The 24592-nt window shown below is 44.6% G+C and overlaps 1 protein-coding gene across 18 annotated transcripts in view; it reads left to right on the top strand.

The window, feature by feature from the left end:
• The window catches only part of KIAA1217 (KIAA1217 ortholog), a 703089-nt gene that overhangs the window by 613161 nt on the left and 65336 nt on the right, over positions 1-24592 (top strand). The window contains exon 1 of one of the 18 annotated variants that reach the window (XM_027594706.2): positions 7459-7765. The exons of 15 other annotated variants lie outside the window; for them this stretch is intronic. Coding sequence is in view for 1 of the 3 variants with exons in the window: in XM_027594704.2 (XP_027450505.2) it covers positions 21369-21437 (69 nt within the window). In the remaining 2 variants the exon portion in view is untranslated. Of the gene's footprint in view, positions 1-7458; positions 7766-21214; positions 21438-21695; positions 21987-24592 lie in introns of those variants that run through there. 2 more of the 18 variants (XM_027594704.2, XM_027594705.2) reach the window with 2 other exon arrangements.

Here is a 24592-nt window from a genome sequence, read left to right as displayed (position 1 = left end):
GTGTGTGAGTTTAGGACCAAGAGGCCAGGAGGTCTGATAGAAAGTGCTGGAAGAATTTCTAGGGAATTCTGGACTGGAATATGAGTGATGACATTGTGGGATCAGAGCCCGCACTTTGGGAGGGAAAGGCCTCTTACGTCCTCAATTGCCGATTTTTTTTTTTTTATGTCAGAAATGATTTGCGATTTGAAGTGAGGGCTGTGTTGCTACTTGAGCAAATCTAGGATTTTGAGGCTTATTTTTAGTTAGTTACACTTTAAATGTAAAGCAGCACCACGTGAAGACAGATTGAGTCATGCTGATCATGAAACACGGACTGAATGTTACAGGACCCTTGCTTTTTATTATTTCGTTATTCTTTCTTAATGACATTCTTAAGAGTCTTTGTTCTCCTGGATATCTTTATTTTTTTGGTATGTCTAGCCTTCGAACTGGAGTTTCATGGCGCTCAGAGATCTGTTTCTGTTACGTAGAGCCCACACAGGGGCCCCAGCATCGCCTCTGAAAGTCTTGTTTATGGCTGGGGAGGACACCTGTTTTAACTCTTAAGCAGATGTGGTACCAACATAAGGACCAGCAGTGTGCACGTAGAGAACTCAAATATCAACCATATGGACAAAGCCTGTTAGAATTCAGAACGTTTGCAATGGGTTTCCGTCAAGTTGCTCTGCTTTTACTTTTAGACCAGACCCTAGCGATCTTTCTGTGTTGCCCACAGCCTCCTTCCAGCAGCATTTTTTTGTGTGAGGACATCAGCTGTTGTCCCCAGATCACAAGACAACAAATGTTCACCATCCAACCCCCAGACACGCTTTTAGGTTTCCAAGAAGACTACTTAGACACGAGAAGTAGAACGTGGTTTTTAAAACCAATGAGGTGTGATCATGCCTGCAATTTGTGACTTGGCCCCTAGTCACAGATTCCAGAAGCTAACAGACATGGAATTCCTTCAGCCTCACCTTTTGGCTGTGGAGGTTGACATTCTCTCTCCTTCTCCACGAATGTAGCTGCCTTGCCTTTAAAGGAAAGGAGGCTTGGCTGAGCCCGGCCTGGAGCCCAGCTGCATTTCCCCCATCACTTATGGTGAACAAGAGAAAGAGAGAACAGAGCAAGGATCAATGGCTGTAGACTAAACCAAGCCGCATGGTGGGTTTAGGGGAGCTCCCTCCTTCTGTATGTTTGCAATGTGCCCGTGGCCGTGAAGGAATTTGATGATAACTACTCGCTTGAGTCAGGGACGCAGCCCCGCGCCTGATGTCATTCGCCTTCAACCACCAGCCTCCAGACGCAGCCTGGGACAGCCCGTCCTGCTGCCCACTCGTTACCCGTAAACACGCATAGCAGGAAAGACATTGGTTGGATGGAGCAGAGACGCAAAAATGGCAACAACCGGAACTCTTCAGTGGCCTCTGAGACTGTCCTTAAACAATGAATTGAAGATCTTAACCTGTGAAACCAAAGAAAATGGGACACTCTGAATCTACACCGGTCAGTTCGCCAGAGCAATTTTATGATGGCAGTGGTGTTACTCAGGAAGCCTGTTAGACAGAAGTATTACCTTGGAGGTTGTGGGCCCCAGAGCCTGCAGCGAATACATGCCTGGTGGGGAAAACCTGTGTCTAGGTTTTCAGGTAGTGTCTAGCTGAGCATTTCAGAGGCTCGTCTGTGGACGGAGACGTGCGGTGCTCTTCTGGAACGGAGCACACCCGGCTCCTGATTCTTTGCACGTGGGTGCCAATCTCCCCGAGCTAATTTAATCACGTGACTTTTGTTTCCTTACAAAACTAGATAGTAGCTTTGCAGTTTAGTTCCCAAGGGACTGAGCTCACCATATGGAAGAGGCCCTCTTGCAGAATTATGTATGCACTCACAGGGCTTGTCACTCACAAATGTACAACTCAGAGATAAGCCATTCCATTTGGGGGCTTTCAGAGGGTACCAGGGACTTCCTGTTCACAAAACCCAGAGGCTTTCTCGCAGTTTGGGAGCTTTTCCACCTTCCAGCACACTTTGAGGTGACTTCCTGAGATTTTCTGCTCCCATCACTCAGTTCTTTCCCTCTTGTATGTCTTTCATTTGTACTTATATAGGACAGCTCCCAGATTTGCATTTAGAACACCCTCCCCAGGCCTGGACATCCATGTTAAATAACTTCCTAATACCACAATCAGTCACTGCCTCCCAGACCTCTTTTATTTCAGCTCTGCCTTTGACACCCATGAATGGTCTCCTTAGAAACCTTGGTTTCTATTTACACTGCCATTTCTAAATGCCTTACTTAACGTTCAAACACATCTCAGCCTGCTTCATTCACTAAGTCTTCTTTCTCCTGCCCCTAAATGGTCTTCAGTGTGCTCAGGTGGACTTCACCAATGTGCACATGTGCGCGCGCGTGCGCGCGTGTGTGTGTGAATTTGCTTTTTTTTTTAATTTGCATCCTTTCACTTGTGGTTTTTATCTTACTGCTGACTTAACCGTTACACCAATGTGGATGACCCTTGAACTACAACCCCACCTCTGCCATTTCTCTAGACTTCAACAGCCCAGTGTTCATCTTCCAAGTGGCTGTCTCCACATGGATATTCTTCCAATGTTTCCATTGTATCCCATTGAAGAAAAAAAAAAATCTAATCTTTTTTTTTTTCCCTCTGAAGTCCCTTTCCTGCTTGCTTTTTCTGTGTTTAGACAAGGTAGAGTGACATTGATAGGGGGTGTGTGTGTGCATTTTGAGGGGTGGGGAAGAAGAGATTTAAAAAGTTGAGTTATCAGTGATTCTTTGATTGCCTAACTCCTGTTTCTGAACACATCCCCCAGTCACCAGAGCTGGTCCACGCCATTTGGCGAGGCCTCTTACGGATGCCCCTTCTGCCATTGCCTGCAACACTGTTCTCAGGACAGCTAACTTTGAGTATTTTACTAAGCACTCTTACGAGTGATCTCATTTAATCCCAAAGTCAACATTTTGAGGCAGGTATTGGTATAAGCCCTCCTGTCGACAGCTCAGAACACAGTTGCTTAGGTATGTTAAGAAATTTGCCCAAGACCACACAGCTAGAGAGTGGCAGAGCTGAGACTTGAACCCAGGCAGGTGGGCTCCAGATCCCCGGCTCTTAGCAACACTGCTCTGCTGCTCTAGTTCTAGCACTCAGTATTTTTCTAGCTATCAGTCATGCAACAGCCTTTAGCCAGGCTGCCAACTCACCTCACCCCAGTCCAAAAACCGCTTCCCAAGCCATCCCCCTAAGCCCATCGTCCCAACACACAAAGAATAGCACAGGCTGATGGTCAGTATCATCTGCATCCCAGCACCCAAGCAGAGCCACCTCACAGTTCTTGCTCCGGATTTCCGAAGTGCCCTCTCCCTCCCCAAACATCTGACTTTTGAAATTCCTTCCATCTAACATACAACAGGACAATTGCCCGATTTCTTCAATAAACCGCTGGCCTGAAAAAAAAGTGGGCGGGGACACTGTACATTTCCCAGGTCATGTGCACCATGTTGGGATCCTGATTGGAACAACCAGCTGTCAAAGACATCTTTGAAACTCTGGGAAATTTGAACATGGGTTAAGAATCAGGTGATGTTGGGGCACCTGTGTGGCTCAGTCGGTTAAGTGTCCGACTCTTGGTTTCGGCTCGGGTCATGATCTTGAGGTCATGGGATCAAACCCCGAGTTGGGCTCTGTGCTCAGTGTGGAGTCTGCTTTACATTCTTTCTCCCTCTCCCTCTGCCCTTCTCTACTCATTCTCTCTCTGTTTCTCTCAAGTAAATAAATAAAACCTTTAAAGAAAAAAGGAATCAGGTGATGTTAAGGGATAACTGGTCATTCCATTGGGTAAAATAATGGCTTGGTGATTATGTTTTGCAAAACAAGACTTAGTATTTAGAGGCTAAATGACACAATGAATGGGATTTGCTTAAAAACACCCCAGCAGAGTAAGCCAAAAAAGCGGACATAGGTGAAACAAAATTGGTAAACTGCTGAAAAATGTCACAGATGGATGATGGGAGTTCATCAGATTTTCTCTTCTGTTTCCGAATGGTTGAAAATTTCCATATTGAGATGATAAAACATAAAAACTTGTATTCGAGGCCAAATAAAAGACCACCTACTTGAACGAAGCTTCCCCTAATGCTCTGGCAGAATTCACCTTTCCCCTCTGGGGGCATGTGGCACGTTGTCCCGGTGTTATAACCATTTAGATGCATGTGCATCTCATCGGCAAGACTGTAAATTCTGCAAAGGCGCAAACCGTCTCGTGTTCATCTCTGCATCCTGCCCAAAGTCGGCCGCGACGTCTTACCCACGGTGAGCGTAAACCCAGCACGCATGCACTACTAAAACCGTAGTGCCGCGATTGCTGTATTATTCGTTTTCCGTCATTAATGAGAGCCCACTGTAAAAATATCTCTCTGTTCTCATCACCAGAAATAGTTGCACTTTTCCTGGTTTATTTCTGTCATATGGACACTTTGAATCTTGAAAGTGATCATTTTCCCTCTTTGTGTTGCTACTCTAAAGCTTAGAATTAAACGTGTGGCCCGCCCACAACAAGCGTACAGGCCTTCGCGGCGTGTATTTTGTGTGTTGGCTTCGTTCCTGGCCTCTCTTTTTGGTTTTCCTACTTTCATCTTTTTGTCAGATGCTCCACTTTGACTTGGGGGGGGCAAGATGGTAATGATTTCTGTGAATTCTATTCATTTCTCTGTGGAGTCAGGAGGCAGAGTACAAGTAGTATTCATTCTAGACCATTGTCTTTCTGGATGTAAGACAACAGCCCTTTTTGTATCTACGCAGCAGGCAATGTGTTAAATACTTTACGTACTGATTAGCCAATAACTCCACCAAGGAGGTATACTGACTCCATTTTTATCGATGATGCAGCTGAGGCCAATGAGTGTTTCCCAGGCCCACGCAGCTGGTAAATGTCAGACATTGGATTTGAACCCAGTTCTTTCTGATTCTCTCCATTCAGCGGTAGCCTCCCTTCCTTGATATTTCTATTAAAGTTTTTCAAGTTTTGAAATGATGCTCCTGATGAAATTTTAGAGCCCATAAAGTATCCTTTCTTAATATTTGTTTCACTTCTTAACTCTGTTAGGTGTCTATTTCATAGCAGCTTTTTATATTTAACTTAGTTCCATTTTGTTCTCTTTTGGCCGGGCTAAAAAGATACCCCCAACCGCCCCCCTTAAAAAAATGAAAGAAGAAGAAGTATATGTGTCATTTCGTATGTATGCCTAAATGTCTATGCCTTAGAGCTGTTTTCTCCATGGGGCAGTGTTCTGGTTGAGAGGAGGGTTCTGGGATTTGGGGAGGGATGAAGTAACCCTAGAGAAAGGGAAGAGAAGAGGGGCGCCCAGGTGGCTCAGCGGTTAAGCGTCTGCCTTCAGTTCAGGTCGTGATCCCAGGGTCCTGGGATCGAGTCCTGCATCGGGCTCCCTGCTCAGCAGTGAGTCTGTTTCTCCCTCTTCCTCTGCCCCCCCACCTGCTTGTGCTTGCTCTGTCTCTCAAATAAATAAATAAAATAAAAAGAAATGGCAGAGATGAGAATCCCATAGAAATGGAAGTTTCTGGAAATACTCCTAGCTAATCTTCTTTCAGTCATTCACGGTTCTCTTCCTTGACCCACCACCAGTGACCATGGTATTAATGACTGACATTCAAAATATACATCCAGGCCAGGCTCTGCACTGAGCGTTGTGCTTGTATTCATTCTCGTCTGATTTTCAAAACAACCCAGTGTGAGGGGAATTCTTGTTATCCCCGGTTTTAGATGTGGAAGCTGAAGATCAGAGAGGTTAGGAAACTTGCTCGAAGCCACACAGCTCTTCTGTGGTGGAATTGGATTGGGAGCCAGGCAGGCCAACTCCAAGAACTGGCCTTCTTGCTCCCTTTGGGGGTCACGACTGTCCTTCCCCACTCTGCTGCCTTCATCATCAGTGCCCGAGTTCCACCCATGTGTGAAGACCTAACTGAAAAGCTACCATCTTCATCAAGACTTCCCCTACCTCCTCCCTTTTCCAAGCCTCTCTCAACCTCCCCAGAACCACAGCTGTCTACCTCCCTCCCTTGGCCCACTCACCTTTTCCTGCCTGCCATGGACACAACTTCAGTTCCTTTTCAACCCTTAGCTTCTTTTGGGGTGAAGTTCCCATTCAGTTCATCTTCTTGCTCCCTGTGTTTCCCTCCAACAATGAGCAAATTCTCCTTAACTATCTGGATAAAAAAGAGGTTCAACTTCAGCACTTTTCCTGTCGCAGACTTTCAGTTAATGCCCTCTTTGCTGAGATCAGTACAATGATTTGTAAGTATAAATGTGAACATTTGAGTTTGCAACACATTCCCGAGCTTATCTCGGTGGTAGTTCCTGACCAAAATGAGAAATAAGAGTATCTGTCTGTCCTAACAAATTCCCCATCCTATCAATATAATTTTACAGCAGTTAGTAACCCTCAAGTTTAAGACGAGAATAACAGATTGGTCAGATTAAAACAAGTGATTGTCAGAAAAGCATACATATCTGCTTTTTTAAAAATTTCTTTTCAGGAGTTAAATTCACCTGTGGTAGAAAGTAAGCTAACCTCTGGATACTAAATTAAATAAGACAGATCTTGTTTTGCTGTATTTATAACTCAGTTGGACAAATCTTACTTGTAGATTGAGTTTAGTCAGTGTTTTCCTATCGGATACTCCAAATACTCCAAACTCACAAAGTAGGACTGATGACTTTAGACGAGTTAACGTAGCTCCGAGGTTCACTGGTTCACTCATCCAACCATTATGTTCCCGCACCCTTCCTCTGATTCTGGCTCTTGGTGCAAGATTCTGAAGATACAATAGTGAGCAAGTGTGGTAAGTGCCCTCACACATCTTCGAATCCAGCAGAAGGTCCGAAGTCAATAATCCACAAGTGCATAACCAGTCGTGATACAGACATCTGGATATCTCCACGTCGGTTCCAGGCTCTGTGAAATCCTTGCCTCCGTTCTATTATTTGCTTGAGTTAACACAAGGGAACTCACTCGAGTGATGTATCTAATCATGCCCCTTTTATATCATGCTTTTTTGACAGGCAAAAAGATGTTTATGTTACCATTGGTAAGGAATTACTCGTCTTGAAATGATTAGCGAGGCAAACACATTTGAATACAGTGGCTATCCAGGACACAGGGGATATTTTCTCCCTCCCTAGCTGCTTCCAGTTAGACTTTATTTTATTTTCTAAGAAGCAAGAAAGGCTAATATACGCACATCTGATAAGCAGCTTCCAAGTGATACAGATCTCATTTTTCCTGCTGTGTGGCTTCTTGCTTTTCCTTGCACTTTTTTTTTTTTGTCATTGAGAGGTTATGACAACATGAGCCATATTGTATTTATAAACATCACGTGTTTCCTTGATATGGCTTGCAGTTTCTGCCAGACGGAACACATGGAAGAAACATTTCTCGTTAGCTAAGCATTGGTTTTAGTTATGCTGATTTCCGGGACAGGAAAAATGCCTTCCTACTCAGATTCAACTTTCATAGAGTAGAAACAAAACCTCTGAATGTCCGTGAAATGGTTTTAACAAGGGTGGATACTGCTCCTTTAAACCACATATTTTGACTAAAAGCTTCCTTCTGTAAAAAAAACCCCAAGCCTTGCATTTAGTCACCATAAAGACAGGCAGAGCTGGAAGCCTTCGAGAGATGGGTGGTTTCAAGGTCTCTGCAAGTCTAGAAAGTTTCTTCTAGAAGAGAAAGGGTCACAGAAGATGTAAGGTAAGAACTGTACCTTTATAACAAAATACAATTTTCAGACTGTTTTTGTCATGCTGTGGGACATTTGCCTTCAACTGAGTTAGGTCTTCCGTATTTCAGTTCAATTCAGTGAGGAATTAAAATTCCAGGTTTTTAATTTTCACTTCTTAACACACTGCTTAGAAGGAGACTTCTTTGTGATTGGCGATAGTCTGTTTTTTAAAAGCCATTTAAATTCTGTTCGGCTGTCTTCCATCTATAAATCCTGTGATAATTTCTGTGTAACCTTATAATTTAAAAAGGATTTAAGGTGTCAGCATTATCTGCTAGTGCAGATCTCACTGATGTGTTTTGTGACCATTTTCGGTGTTTTCATGAAGATGTTGACTTGGCATTTAGTTTCTGAAACAAATGTAGAAAATTTGAAGATGTGATAACAGTGGGAGGGGGACCTGAGTATGTGTCCTTCAACATCCTAGGGAAAATTATTTGTTGTTTTTTCCTTGTGAAACACACTTTCAATTTTAAATTACAAATAGCTCTTGTGTCTCGGTTTTGACTTTTTTATATTGTAAGCTTTATGAGTAACATTTAAAACTTCTGCAGTTTTATATAATAGATATAATCCTATTTTGTCAGGCTTAATGACTGCTTGAAAAAAGGCTTTGGCAGAAATTATATGTACTTGAGATGACTATTTTGTCTTATTCTTGAATAGTTAGGTCACAATATTTTGCATTTTTTAAAAAGGAATTCTGTAGAGCAGTGTCCTTTTAAATCAGTCTGTTTCCCTTTAAATGTTCACATGTGCATGGATCTGCTTATCCATATTCCTGTGAATACCTTTATCCCAATTCGGAGATGAGTTCATGTGCATGAAAAGTTGTTATCTAATGTGGTCTCAATAATATGTATTATTTCATGTAGTTATCAGAATAACTCGACTTCATAGGTACAGTTAGACCCATTTTTTGATTGGAAAACCGAGGCCAAAAAATTAAGTAACAAGATCACACACTAGCAAGTAGCAAAGCTGGAGTTCAAACCCAGGCCAACTCTCTTACCAGTAGCCAGGAGCTCCAAGTCTGGAATCAGATACAGACAACTTAATTTGAAAGGAATAATTACAAATAAGCAATGCTTTTTTGACTCGAGAAATTATTTTGTACACTTTTGGAGGGGTTTTTTTTGGTTGGTTGGTTGGTTGGTTGGTTGGTTGGTTGGTTGGTTGGTTGGTTAGTTGGTTGATTGGTTGGTTGGTTGGTTGGTTGGTTGATTGGTTGGTTGGTTGGTTGGTTGGTTGGTTGGTTGGTTGGTTGGCTGAGATACAGTGTAGCATCCAAAACCTGGTATCAGACTGGTTGTCTTTCCAGAGACTTGATGACAACTTCCTCGGCGTCAAATGAGAATGGTAAACAGTACATATCGTGGGGAGAGTTTTAGGCAAACTACCCTTTCCTCTGTGCTCCTTCCTTCTTTGCTTCATGTGCTGTGTCGCTGGAAAACTGTTTTCGTGGCCCCAGAGCGGGGAGCTTACTCGTGAGCTCGATCTGGAAGTGAGAAAATGTCTTTGAATAGAGAACTGCCTACATGTCAGGCTCCAGCCTGTCAGACTTTCGGCAGAGCCATTGCGGGGGAGGACAGGAAGAACATGGAATAACGTCAAAGGTGGAGGGTTCTGGAGTTAGCACAGCTGGTGGAGCCCCCTCGGGACCAGGGACTGGGGCTCTCCCCACCCCCTCCCAGAGACTGAGGCATCCACTCGGCCACAGAAACATCCCGGTGACTTGTGATGCGAAATAATCATTGTCAACAGAGTCAACAGGAGATACAGCTGCTCATCGCAGCCCTGCGCTTGGGCTTCAGGATGAACACAGCTAGCGTCCAACCCCATTTCTCCATAAAATCCAGGGCTGGTGAACCAACCAACTCAACTGAAAGTCCATTGGAATGGGACCTTCCTTTGGCAGGTAGTGGGGTCATTCCCGAAGAGCTCTGTGCCAGCGCTGGAGAGTTCGGGAGAGGTTTACCCCACACTCCCTGCCCTTTGATATCCAAACCACATCCCTTTTCTTGGCTCTTGTAAATACACATGTTAGCGGAAATTGCCTTTGACTGGGAGCATATGTCCTGGTATTTTCAGGTTGTAACCCTTGCACCTACATGCTGTTTTCTTCCTGGGGTTTTGTTTTTCTGTCCTCTCTGTGGGTCCCCATCAGGGTAACTCAGACTCTAGGAAATTGTTTCTGATCCCGTTCAGGCAGGCTCCCTCTGTCCAGGATCTTGCCCTATAGAGGGTTTCCAGATGACTGTTCTTCTCTTTACACTTTTTCTAAAATTCCTCAGGTGAGTATGTGTTACTTTTATTTAAATTTCTTTTGGGGGGGGGCACACATTAGCTTTTTACAGAGAAGACAAATGTTTTTAAGGTACATATCACCTGGTGGTAAGATGTTTCCTCTCTGCCCTGCTTTTCTCCCCATCAGGTCAGTGATTCCTTTGCTTGCGCATAATTTGCAGGAGCAAGACTCTGCTACTGTACATTTGTGACTAGGAGGTACCTAGTTGGTGCAACCTCAAGAAACAGGCCTGACTTATTTAGAATCGTGGGGTTTCAGAGGTGGAAAGAAGGTCCTAGACATCATCTTTTATAACCTTTCGCCTGTCAGTGAGACTCAGGAGGCCTAGCATGGTTGGAATGACTTGAGATGACAAGATCACAAAATAAGGGCGGGACAAAGATAGGCCCAGAGCCCAAGCCGCCTGTCCCTCAGGCCAGCCTTTGCCCATCTCCACCGCTTCCCTGCTTGCTTTCGTTCTGGCCCCTCTGGGTCCCACTTGATTGATCTCAGAAAACGTTGTCTGTCTGCCTTCTCATAGCCAGCCATTGTTGTAGATGAGTAGAGCTGGGCTTCCCTCCTCTCCATCGCAGCACATGTCTATGGTGGGACCGGGGCTCATTAATTGGAAGTGCATGGGCCTGGACCAAAAATAAATGGATTGTGAACTAACCAGATTTAGATGATCCAGTATTTTTATTGAAGGGGAATAAGCCATCAAGTCAACTGAAAAACAGCAGCTGCTTCAAATTATGAGATGCTTTGAATAAAACAATACATATTGGCTTAAAAGGCTTGTGTAGTATTATAACATCATTTTTAAAAGTCAGCCTCTTTGCTAAGGAAAATGGCCCCTGCCATGACATTGCTTGAAACATTAACGTATTACTGCTCAGATGACTTTCGAGGTTGTTTTTCACTCGGAACCGGTAATTTTCGGTGGCACGTAGAAAAAAAGGTTTTTAAATTTTAATAATTACGTAATGTATTCATGAGTAATAGAGAAGTAAGTAGCACAGAGAATTGAGAGTTAATGAATATTATTGCTTCATCACAGGAAGTAAAAGAAAAAAAGTCAATTTAAACTTGACTTAAAGAAAAGCATTAAAGGCGTAATAACACAGTTGGTGTGAGGAAATGGCCAAAGTGGTGAACAGTGTAAAAACCAAGGCTTTAAGACAACAGATCAGTCAGGGGCTTGTGAAGACAGAGCAAAATGTCATTAAAGATTGTGTCACTGAGAAAAATGAGCCGTTTCAGCGTCAGAATCAAAACTAATTCTTGTTTAAGGCTTCTCAAGAACTCCAGCACCTTGTTTTTTGGCCCAAAAGAAGAGCTGTTTGTTAATTATTTCTGTGCAGATTTATTTATTTGAGGCCTCTCCAGATAAAAGGTGTGACTGTCCAGGGTGCGTTTAAGCTGGAGGATGCCTTCCTTATTGTGGAGCAGCACTAACTCACTCCATATTCCTGAAATACAGAAAATATGTTTTCCTCAGTTGGTTGATGGACACATGTACTTGATTTCTTTCTTTACATTTTTTTTTCTTTTCCTATGAAATCGGAGTTCATGCTTTTCCTTGCTCTGATTTAACTCTTTGAACCGGTACATTTTCATTTGCCCTTGATATCACAGGAAGAGCCGCTAAACAAAAACCCAAACAGCAATAAGAAATCGTAACGATGTCAATGATGAGGTAATTCAGAATTAGCAGGGACCTGTTTAAACTTCAATGTTTTTCATAAAGCAAGCCTCCAAAGCCTTGGGTGTCATGGTCAGGGTCTGATAGCTTCGTCTAGGGTGAGCATCTAGGACGGTTCTTGCACTGACTTACAAGAAGGAAGGCGACGGAGAGAACATTGTGTACATGGTGGACTCCCTTGCAGTAGGGACTGCGGGAACATTCTGGATACATATCTACACAGTGGATACCATTTTTGCTTGCCTTTAAAAGCAAATCTAAAAATATATTTCCTAGCAGCTGTGTAACAGCAAAACAAAAAACTCTGCTCCACTGCGGTGCAAATTACTTACTAGATATCTCCAGGGTTCCGATCTTAATGCTTCGGAAATTTGCTTTAGATTTTATTGTATATATTTAGACCAAGGAGCCTATTAGCTTGCGATCTGGGAGAACCTCTGCATTCTCATGAAAATGAGAAATGTGCCACTGTTGGCCACCTCAGGCTATAATTATGTTAATCTGACCATTTTAAGACTGAAATATGTTGTTTTAAAATGTTTCTGTATTTTTATTATTCGTAACAATGATCTGAAGAAATTTAGTGAAATGCTAATAAGTTTCTATTCAGTATCACTCTGTGACTAGAGCATAAAAATTAGTCAAATGTGGTATTCTGATATTTTTTTAAATTTTGACAGAAAATTTTTATCCAGAGATAGGAGCTTCTATATATAGTGCATCTTAATAATAAAAAAAGCACCCAAACCTTTTTTTTTTTTTTGCATTTTAAATGTAGATACAGTGAACGTATGTGTAAGGCCATCTCGACATGTAAGTTCAATAAACAGCATTTCTACGTTTACATTAAATCACACTTTGCAAAAAACAAATAAGTAAATTGCCACACTTCACTATACCAAGGGAAAAAAAAAGAGGGAGAGAAAGAAAAGCCAAAAACTATTTTTTGAGCAGTACGGCAAGATAAATGTTTTAAATGTTTTTCTATCAAGGAGCTATCCTAAAGCACACAGATTTTACTATTTTTAATATAAATGTGGGACAGGACTAGAATGGACAATGTAATTGAAATTCTAAGAGCGTCCAGAAACTTGTGTTTAGCTAAAGCAGAGATGCGGGTAATCGCCCATCCCATAATTTTTAGCAATAAGTGATACTTCGGTATACTTGTCATATCCTTATAAAGGGGATTGGAAATCTTTCATCTTGCCTGATCTGGCTCCAGAATCGCCAATTCGGGAATGGGAATGAGGAAAAGCACTTTCTTGCATGGGAGCCCACAGCGTATAACTGGACCTTTTTCTCAAGGATATGTCTTTAGAATATCATACAGCATGGCGTTCCTACTTTCAGAATCCGTTCTATCTTCCCATGAGCTCTTGCCTCTCAAAAGGAGAGTGTGTCCTTCTCATCACGCTCCTATGAATATTTTAAAGTGAATATTATCCATTCTCTTCATTTTGCCCCAATTTGAGTGAGCCCATGCACAGCTTGTGAGCGATTTTAATAAGAACCCATGCCGATCACATTTCTCCGCATGCGAGAGTCATACAAGAATGATTCAGCTCACTTGAAGTTCACAGAACTAGGAGGGTGAGCCCAGAAGGTGTTCCTGAAGCCGCATAGCAGCAGAACCAGAGGCTCGGAAAAGTCCGGAGGCAGAGCCACGGTCATGGCAGTGAGACCACAAACAAGGAGCTCTTCAGAGGGGAAACAGTCTTTTCATTCATAATCCAGTGTTCCTTCCTTCACAACCCACCGCCTTCCTTGGCCACCACCGTGGGGGGGAGTGCTGATGGAAGAGGGTGATTCGACCTTTAAGCAGTCTGGGGGGGCGGGGGGCGGGGAACCAGTTTGTAGACTGCAGTCTATTGAAGGACAAGTTGAGGATGATGAGGGTCATCAGAATGAAGCCAGTGTCTCATGGCGCAAATGGGAAGAAACTCCGTATCTGTTTATTCACCCTTGTCTTCCTATCCTGTCTGGGAGAAAGTGTGTCCCCGTGTCGCTCTTCAAAGGAAGACAAGTAAGGGAAAGGCTAATGCAAAGAAGAGGAAGAAGAAGAAGCCTGAGGCTGGGTCGGGCCGTGGGGGAAGATGAGCTCCTTGGGGGTCAACCTGGATGGAGCCTGTTTCTCCTTGAAGTGAGCTGGACGCTCCGGCCACTAGTCATGAGCTTTGAAAGGCTCCACAGATTACAGAGCATTTTCTTCCCCTGCCTTGCCTCCTGTGTGGCAGAGGATTCTTTCCTTTCAGTGTTTTGGGGGAGCGGGGACAACTAGACTGTGTCTGCCCCCTGGCCCGAGGTGGGCACTTTGTCACCTAGACAGTGACTTCTTTACGTGGGGTCACTGAGCTGGTAGCCCTACGTTTGTTTCTCGGGAGCTACTCAGATTCGGGAATGCAGGGCTGCCCTCGAGTGTAGGAATGCTCCGAGTCCGGCCGTCCTTGGGACACGGGGGGAAGCAGATCTCATCTCCGAGGAGGAGGCTTCGGGCGGCGTTGGAACCTAGTGGGGAAGCTGCAGTGGCTGGCTAACCTCCCCCAGCTGTCGAGCAAGGGCAAGGCCGAGCAGGGCGTGGGCGGAGAGGCTTGCCAAGCCCAGCCTCGGGGTATGCACGACTCCTAAACTGCTTGTCTTTGAGGCTGTTAGTTCTCCAAATAAGGAGAAGTGGTGGTTTTGCTGACCATCTCAGATTTCCGAGCCATGTCCACTGGCTTGCTGGCTGACGGGATATTTGAACTGAAAACACGAAGGTATTCCTTTGAAATGGAGCACGTTACTGTTCTCTTGTGTCTCTGCAAGCTTCAATACCAATGACTCTGTTCAGGTATTTCTGAACCTGATTTGAGATGGAAAGAATACTGATCTCAGTGGTCCTAGACCCGCTGCCTTCCTTTGAAGAGGGTTCAGAGACGATCAAGCCTCTACACTGATTTCTTACTGCTACAGTATAACATTTTTCTGGCCCTTCATAGATCCTGGCCCTGTTACTTGCCTTTGGGTAGGACTCTTGATGTCGCTGGGCCCCAGTTCCTCATCTGTAAAATGGGGACCATAATGTTCATCTGGTGGGAATCTGCTGGGAATTACATGAGGTAATTGCGGAAAGCATTTGGTAAATAGGAAGTTTCCAAACAGTTCCCTCGCTATCTTTCCATCTTCTCTGGGCAGATTTAAATGAAAATATTTATTCATAGAGAAATCCTAGGTAATTATCATCGCCACCCAAAGTTTAGTAAGGTCAGCTTTCGGAATTAGGATTTAACCAAACCCACCGTGGAATGGAGATTTTGATGTGAGCTTACCACTCCCCTCTGCTCCCTAGAGCCGTGGTTCTTAAAGAAGTTCCGGGGACCAGCAGCTCCGCAGCACCTGGGGACCTGTTAGAATTGCAAATTCTCAGACCTGCTCTATCAGACACTCTGGACATGGGGCTCATTCGTCTGTGTTTGAGCAAGTGCTCGGGCTGATTCTGATGTATGTTGACTTTGGAGAACCCTTTGGTGTTTGGGTGAGAGGCCTACCCGTTCCCCCAGCATACCTGGCATCCATCGCTCTTGTCTCTAATCATGCCTTCCTTCCTGCCTGGACTACCTAACCTTTTTCTTCCTTATCTCCTGAAATTCTCCTCATAATTTATGGATTCATTTAAATCTCACCTCTTCGGAGAAGTGTTCCTCAACTCTCAGCCAGAAGAATCTTACTCTTGTACAGATTCCGAGAGTATCTGTGTATTGCACTCATTTAACACTTGCCAGTTATTCTTGCTTTGTCTGATTTTGAATATTCAGGTACATGCCTCATCATCCCTACTAGAATGTAAGCTCTTAAAAATGTAAGAAGTCTGTCTTAAAGATCCTCGTTCCCTCATTGGCCTTAACCCCGGGCTTTGAATGCCTAGGGCTATTCGGTAACTATTCCATGGGGTCACAGAATGGGATAGTTTAGAGACCATCTAGATCAGACTTCTTGTTTATATATATATAGTGAACCTGAGGTTAACATCTGGATCAGAAGGCAGGTTCCACCATGCTGCATGGACTGCAGGAAGACACCCCGAATTGGGGGCATTCAGGGCCACTGGCTTCATCCAAATTAGCAGGTACTCTCATGTTCTTTGCCAGAGACTCCCGTCAAACCCAAGGAAAACAGATGCGTTCTCAAAGGTCTATTCATTTAATTTTTTTTTTTCATTTAATTTATAAACCTGAAATCTTTTAGATTTTTTCCATAACTACTGAGAACTGGGAAAATGGATGAGCCTCTGTAACTGTGCAACAGATGGTATCTATTTTCAGTCTGACACGAGAGAAGTTTCTCAGTTCACACATTCGGTACACCTGGAATACCCATGGAACCTCTTCTGGTTTTGAAAGTTGCTGCTGCAAGAAGAGCAGTTGGCTCTTCTGAACCCACGAAGAATTGGCACACGGGCTGTTTTGAGCTGGATCTGCATTGTTGTTTTTCGTGTTTCTTTTGAGGGCGAGTTGAACTTGGTGGATTTGTGAATTATTGTCCTTCAGTGTAATCCTCTGGGGCTCTTCCCTCCCGTGCTTCTTGCTGCCTTTGACACATTAGCTAATATTGTTCAGCCGAAGGTCAAAATAACAACACAACTAAAAAACTTCTCATCAGAGGCTACCTATAAGATCCCCTTTTAAACTGGAGCTCTGCTGACGTAACTCACCTCGTATTGTGTGTTTGTTCTATTACTTGGTCACAGAGCCAGCAGGTGTCCTGCTTTGATTGACATGAAAACAGGTGGGGGGGTGATGCCGTGAGAAGGGCCTTGATTGTAACCTGGGTCCGCAGGGTCCATTTCTAGAAAAGCTGTGAGGAAAGAAAGAGAGGTGCAGAGGGACACGGAGTGGACCCCAAGGGGTGACACCTACCAGGGAACACTGGGTGTTAGAACACGAAGACTGCTCAGACACCGCCACGGGAGTCTCGGGATGTGACAGGACAGTGACAGACCGGGAGTGAAGGACCATTGGTTTCCAGCTCGACATCCTCCACTCATCAACTTGTTCACCACCATTTTCTCTACTGAAAAAATACCTGTCATTAAGCTGCGGCTGTAGAGCCTAAAATCCTACGTAGATTGTCATCACTTTGCTGTTTAAGTTGAGATATGGTGAGGGGGTGTTACAGCATTAAACTGAAATATTTTTTTAAAAGACTTCTTACACTGTTGGGACCATCCTAAAGCTATAGAGTGTTGTATCAACTTTTTCCACCTAATAACATAATCAACTCGATTAGTTTCCCTAGTGAAAGGTTAGGGGGCAGAGGATATAGTAACAGGATCGTAGTGCATCTTCCAGTGATTACTGCACCTCCTGAGAGGTGTGGTCCCAGGAATGGCACCTGGCGCTGGGGTGGAAGTCAGAGTGGTGAGGAATGTTAATCATTTGATTAGACTAGACATTTTGTCCCATAAGTAATCTGGCGTCTATGACTAATGGAAGTGTGTGTGTGTGTGTGTGTACATGTTTACACATATATATGTGTAACATATGAGGCATAGTGATATCTACATAGTGATAATTAGCGCTACAGAATATATAAGTATATGGAAGTGTAATGTATATAAACATAATATGTACTAACATGCATGTAACTCATTTTTTTAAGATTTATTTATTTTAGAGGGGGAGAGGGAGAGAAGCAGACTTGCTGCTGAGTGGGGAGCCCGACATGGGGCTCGATCCTACGACACCCGCCCCCAGATCGTGACCTGAGCCAAAATCAAGAGACGAATGCTTAACCAGCTGAGCCACCCAGGCGCCCCTACATGTAACTTATCTTGAGGCAAGTAGATAAAATCTAATAGTAATCAAGAGAGCGTCTGGATAATTAGATCCTAAGCCCACTGAGATGTCTCCTGTTCTTTTCCTTTGCTGTGAAAATCTGGATCAGAGAGGGATGCAGGTGAGGTGCTTCTCCAGCAGAGTTCAGCACACTGCACACTGAAGGTCAGAGCTCAAGCAGATGAACCCTTAGTAGTCCCTGCAGGGAGGGGCTGGGGGCGACAGGATTCCTCTCAGAACAGCTCGCAGTGTCCTGGAGGACATGGGATTTCGCACTTACACTGTGAAAGAAGCAGCGACACAGTGGCGAGGCTGAAGATGCGCATTCTTGTTACTTCTCTGCTTTGTCGCCATGTGACATAGGGCAAGTTTTGCTTGCTTGCTTGCTTGCTTTTCTTTCTCTTAAGATTTTATTTTTAAGTCATCTCTACACCCACCATGGGGCTCGAACTCACAACCCTGAGATCAAGATTCGCATGCTCCCCCGACTGAGCCAGCCAGGCGTCCTTGGACAGCGTTCTTAACTCCTTATGCTTCCATTTCCTAACCAATCAAACGGGGATAGGAACACCTGACCTATGTATTTCACGGAGTTCTGAGGCCCTTGAAATAAAATCACAATTGAAAGCCCTGTGTGAGCTGCAAACTGCCGGGTGATTATCATGTGTATGAGTGTGCCTCACCATCTAAAATCCTTTATAGAACAAGAAATGCTGTCCATAAACAAAGCAATGTCTTATATATTGCAGAGTGCATGTTGACAAGCTAAAGAGGAGTTTAGAGAACAGTCGTAAAAGGAAAAATAAAGTCGAAGGCACTGAAAAGTTGTATTTGGGTGACAGAAACGACTTAACCACTAGCAACAATCAAGAAGCTCCAAAAGGGAGTCCTGTATAAAAGAATAGTGTCCATACATTACCAAGGGGATGTGCAGAGGCCTGGAGATGAGACTCGAGAAGTTATTTGCACTATCTGTAACAAGTGGTAGAAAGAAGATACCCTTTTACAAACTAACTATTTTAGGTACAAAAGGAGGTTGTTCTTGGCCTGGGTGATACAGGAGTATCCCAGAACAAGATTGAGTATCGGTGAGACAAGCACATTTTTCTTTTATCTGTCTTGCAGCTCCACATAGTTACTGACTGTGGCTTGGAAGTTAAATGATTTATTTAACGTTACTTTAGTCTCTTCCAGACTCGCATCTTTAATCGCCATTGGGTACAGTGTTAAGTCAGCCAGGTCTGCTTTACTGGAGAGCTCAGCGGAGTTTCCCGTGTCAAAATATTTGTGGGAATAACGCTCATTTTAAATATAGCCATCAGCTAACCGATGACTGGACCATCTCTTTCCTGAGAATTAAATAATTTTGGCAACAGTCTGTCTGTCTCGTGTCTGGGAGACATTCCATTTATGATCAAATGAAACATTAATAGTTTCGCTAAGACCTCACAAATGACCGTCTGTCCAATTTTAACAGCGTAAGCAAGATGAACTTGAGATTTTCCGACACCATAATTACTTCCCTTCACAATGCCATCTTCATGCTTATAAGCACATTTTAGATTTCCTTTTATCATATGTAATTTTTTTAAAAAAAGCCAATAAAGAAATGAATGAGAGAGGAAATAGAAATAAATTTCACAAGACTGTTAACCTTACCAGAGCATAAAAATTATTTCCTGTTGAGGTAATGCTGAATATTTACTAGCATGTTCTTTTTGAATACTAACTCAAAAGAAATAAATTGCTTCCACTTTGCTTATGGTGCCAGTTAATGAAGGAAGAAGGAGAATCGATAGTAGAACACTTAATACACCGCTGGGAAGAACAGATTCACAGAGGCTGTAGCATCCCAGGGTAGGTCATGCTGGGGAGGGTCTGGTGAAGAGAGGGCCCAGCGTGCGGGGAATTAGTGGTGGGCCACACCCAGACTGAGCCAAATTTCCTGGGGAGTTAGGCTGAGAGAGCTGTTCTCTGGAGAGCACGAGCCAGACAGGTGAAGCCGAGTCTCTACCCGCACCAGCATATGGCCCCGGAAATTAGCCTGCCTGGTCCCCCAGCTGGGACTCTAGGACCTCAGGATGGTGACAGCCCTCCCCCCTCCCTCCCGCCCCCGGCCTCTAGCATGACCTGCGTGCTTCTTACCAGAGGGCGTAACTCATCCTGATTCACCGCAGGATTGGGCCCGCTTTCCAGCTCCTGACTGGGAATTACAGCCCTCCTAATGGCGAAGCCCTGCGTGCGGTCTCCAGACCGTGCCCTGAAGCATTTGGGAGGTGAAAGGAAATTGCTCTGACCAGGACAGGAAGGACGAGAGGGAGAGGTGAGCCGGACTTTCTCTGGCCTTGCAGCCCCCTGACTTGCGTGGCAGCACGGTCCGCGGAAGCCCCCCCTTCCCCCCCCCCCCCCCGTCTCTCCCGCGGTGCGCCTGGGCTCCTGGGCTGCGTCGGGCGTGACGCGCTTGGGGAAACAGCGGTGGGAGCGCGGTGCGTCTGTTTTCGGGGGGCCAGCGTGACCTCGGCGCTGCGCGTCTGTTCATTCATTCTTACAGGCAGGTCGATGAGTATGAGAGCCACGCCGCTTAGGACGCCTTAGGCCATAAAACAGGGTCTTTGGCGACGTGGTGGTAGGGGTGGGATCGTGGCTGAATCAGACAAGGGAGACGAGCCCCGACACCCCCCTTTCCTGGAAAGCGTGTGTTTGGCTGAAGAAACCACACGGGCCGAATGCATGCCAGATGCGTCAGGGGCCGAGGGTGTGTGCTTGCGGTCCGCTGGTGAGAAATCACATAACCCTGGCTGCTGCGATCCAAAAATCCAAACAAGGGTTTTCACACCTTCCTGCCGCTCTTTTCCCACCTCTTCGGTGGCGTCCGTTGCAACCACCTCGTCCAAATATCATTTCTAAGGAGACATCTTAGGAGGGGGGCGGTGTCCCGCGCTCCGCGGTCCCCCTCCCTTCGGAACCACAAAGCGCTCGTTCGCAGTAAACAGTTGCTGAAGAAGGCCTGCCCCGCGGCCGATGAGATTTGAACCTGAGAGACGTCATGGAATTCTCTGGGGCGGCGAGAACAGCCTCGCAAAGCCTTAAAATGTTTGAAAAATGCGCAGGCTTCCCAGAGCTTGGTCGTGGGCTGGGGCGCGAGGCCAGTGGGAGCCCAGCCCCGCGCGTCTCCCGGCGCTGGCTCCCCACTCGGTCCCTGAGGGCTCAGAGGCTTGGTGATGGCGCAGAGCCTGCCCGCTAGCTACGGAAATGCTTTTCCTCCCTCACCTTTGTTAGCAACGTGTTAATGCCTGTCCTCTGCTCGGCACGGCACAAGCCACTTCTTGTCGGGCACACGCACCTTCTCGCACCTTCTCGCGCCGGCCCCCCTTCGAGGGAACGGCTGCATTGACATCAGTAGCCTGGGGAGCGGTGTCCCTGGAGAGGGCTCCCAGCCTCCCCTCCTCCGCCTTGTTGAGGGTGGGGCCCACGGGCTCGGGCCTCTGGTCTCCTTCTCGAATCCCCTCCTGGCCGCGCTCCCATCCCCCACCTTCCTTTCCCTCTCCTTTCAGGTATGTGTCCCAGAAGGACTGCAGTAGCTGCTGGCGTGGTGCAGTGTGGGGCTGCTGCGTGGCTGCCACCCAAAGTTCAGCTTGGTAGAACCAGGCTGGTTAATTAATAGCCGCCTTCATCACCCTTCTGTTTTCTTTCTGCTCGTCTAAACCAGGGGGAGAGGCTCGTGTTTCCTTGGCTCACCAGTCCGCCCACTTCAAAAGTCTGGCCGGGGGATGAGTGTTGGGGTGCTGGTCTATCTCGATTTTCCCAGCAGAACACAATCTGAGAGGTGGCCCAACGTGGTAAGGAGCGTACTGGGGTTTCTGCCGCCTTTGCGGTGGCTGGTTGTCTGCTTGGGAAGGATCCTGTTTGCCTGGGTCAAATCTGGTTTGTAGTATTTCCTTCACTGTTAGCCCATTTACCTAAGCCTCTCAGAGGTTGTTCGTTGGTGTGTGTGTTTTCCATGTAAGCAATTGTTAAAGGCCTGAGTCACCCATGAGGTAGCCTGTGGTTGGATGTGAGCTGAGGTTACTCAGTGACTAATTTCCAAGGGGAGGAGAAATTGGCTTATCATGGGGAGGACTACTTTTCATCCACGCCTGTGACAGTCTCACTCGGAAGACTGGGTAAAACAAAATGGTCTTCACTGGTTGTAAACACTCAAGCGGGGAACATTTTAGGATCTGTGGCCTTTGCGATTTCTTCCCTGAAGAGAAAGCTGTCCAAAATATCCAAATGTGGAACTGAGGATTTAGATGAAGCCAGCAAACAAAGGACTCGCGTAATTGGGAGCTGAGCCAATGTGCTTTTTTTCACGGCGTTAGTAATACAGGTGATTTCCTTAAGACAAAGTAAGTGGCTTTAATTCTCTGAGGATGAAAGAGTCTCATAAGAATCCTTTTCAGTTTTGTCTGGTTACTTCATTGTGTGGTCTGACTGAGTGGTATGTTTACAAATTCTAGACTTGGAAGGGTGGGGTTTGAAATATAATAAACTGTGCATAATACTCCCTTTCCGCAAAGAATATATATATATTTTAAATAGTCCACACAGAGACATGATTACATGAGACAGTTTCCCAGAATGATTTGAAATAAACATTTTGCATGCTAGGTTTTTTTTTTTTTTCTTTCCAGAAAGAATTCTAAGATTTTTGCCCCTTCTTACCTTACATTCAAGAAACTTCTAAATGAGCAATGTTTGATTTAACTCACTGGGTTTTGGAGAAATGAAATATAGATATATGTTAGGATTCCTAACTCCAATTTCAGATAATTAATTTGAAACTGCCCCAGATTTTATCTGGCCTCTAGGAAGTATGGGCCAGACAGCTTGCTGAGGTCTGTGCTGTGGGCAGGGAGAGCGACTCTCAGCCAAAGGCACGGTGCTGAGCTCTGGAAGAAACTCTGCTGTTTACAAGAACTCGAAGCGCTCAACCAAGAGGGAGCAGGGGTTTGGGTGGTCATGGTAGGAGGGAGAGACCATGCCCTCCAAAGTAGGTGAATGAGGGAGAACAGTCTAGTTCATACATTGCCATTGTGTCTAGTGTAGATAATGAGCATTTTCTTTGGGCCGAGGCGCGGGCAAATAGAGATCTGTGTTGGATTCTGGTAAGGTGTTAAAAGAACCTTTATTCTTGGGTTTCGGTTCTCTTTTTCTTGCTGTAAAATGAAATCCTTCAAGGCTCACGTAAAGACATTAGTGTTGAAATCTTCCGTGACAAAAGTGTCAGTGACATAACGTATCCAGATATTTTGAGAGAAATGATGGAGAAGATTAGTGACATCAGAGAGACTAGTGGGAGAAGGGAGGCAGATATATTAAGGTGGGTAAGAACTGTGTGTGATGTGTGTGTGTGTGTGTGTGTGTGTGTGTGTGTTTTACTAATTTCTTTAAAGTTGGATATAATTTTCCCCTAAGAGGTCTGACTTTGAGGACTAGCGCAGGAAGAACTCAATATGCATTTAATGCCATTTCTGTACTCATTGGCCAAAAAAAAGACCAGTTAAACAACAAAACAGAACAAAACTGTGTGGGTGCCTGATTGCAGGAAGGTATCTCCATGGGAAGAACACTAGCATATAAGGCTGAAACTTTTAAAAACTATGTATCATAGAATCTTAGTCATCATCCTAATTGTCAACCAGACAGTGAATAGCTCCCAGAGTATATGAATGAAGCCTACTTTTTATTAGAATAGCAAGTGGTCTCCTTGGGAAATCACAGTGAAGACTTGAAAAAGGTTCTCTTTTCATCTTCCATCTCCCCATCCCTCGTTTTAAGAGTGACCGCCTTTGGTCGATCCATATCCTTTAGTGTATGAACCGAGGTTTTCAGATTTTAAAGGTTCACTGTCGTAGGTTTAAAACATTTTCCCACTGTATAATGGAAACATCGTGTCATTCTCTTTCTGGGCTCTCTATAGAGCTGAGGATGAAATTATCATGGGTTCTTTTTTAAAACTCAGTCCTGGAAAGTCAGTCATAGCTTGGCAAAGCAAGGTAAGAATTCTTCCAAAGGCTTCCAACCTCCAAGTCACCCGGATTGATGGAGATCCGCCTGTTCTGTCATAGCTGAGTGCTTGCATTCACGTCCATTGTGGATGACTCAGGTGGATGGTGATTCTTTCAGTGACCCTGTTGGGTGATGGCGAGATTAGTTTAAAGTGGACCAGGCAAAGGCTGATAAGCAGCATTACCATCAGATACATGATGCTGATTGTGTATGGCTAGGATCCATCCTTGTTGGCTAAAGTCCCATTCTGCTCGGTTGGTACCCATGTAATACTAGCTACTGGATGTTAAATATCTTGACTATTGCCCGCATTCCCGTATGAGTGCACAGTGTATCAGAATTATTGTTAATTCTTACATTTCTTTCTGAATTCATCTATACACGATATCAAGAAAGTCCAATGAGATTTTTTTGTGTTTTATTTTGAAAGTTAGTTCTATAATGTACCGCCCAGCCATTTCTTTTCACATCAGCAAATCTTTTTGTTTTAATATCTATGCAGGCATCCCAGTTGTTTTAAAAGAAATGTACTCAACTTTCATTAATTAAAATCAATTTTACATTCTCCTTTCATTAATATTCTTTATCCTTCTAGACAGTTCTGTACTACTCAGATTCTTAATATGTCTTCCTACTCTTTTGCCAGAAAAGTTGGGGGGGGGCATTCACTGTGTGTTAATTGGGCTCAGGATCCCCCAAATCCTGATGTAATCTGAAGCCAGATAAAGAGGACTCGCAGTTTGAATTATTGTTTATCCTAAATGGGTTCTAGACATCTGAAACCTTTTTTTTTTTAATTGATATCAATGGTGACAATAATACCTACCGTTTGTTGCACTTGATTTGCCTTGAGCACTGTGTTATGCCTTATACACATGTATGAATCTGTATGAATTGATCTTTACCTTCGCTTGGATTGAATCTTGCATTGCGTGGTCTGATG

This window comes from Zalophus californianus, chromosome 9, assembly GCF_009762305.2.
Source record: "Zalophus californianus isolate mZalCal1 chromosome 9, mZalCal1.pri.v2, whole genome shotgun sequence".
NCBI classification, from domain to species: Eukaryota; Metazoa; Chordata; class Mammalia; order Carnivora; family Otariidae; genus Zalophus; species Zalophus californianus.
The sequence above is the reverse complement of the archived record's forward strand: the minus strand, read 5'-3'. Positions and strand labels throughout refer to the sequence as shown.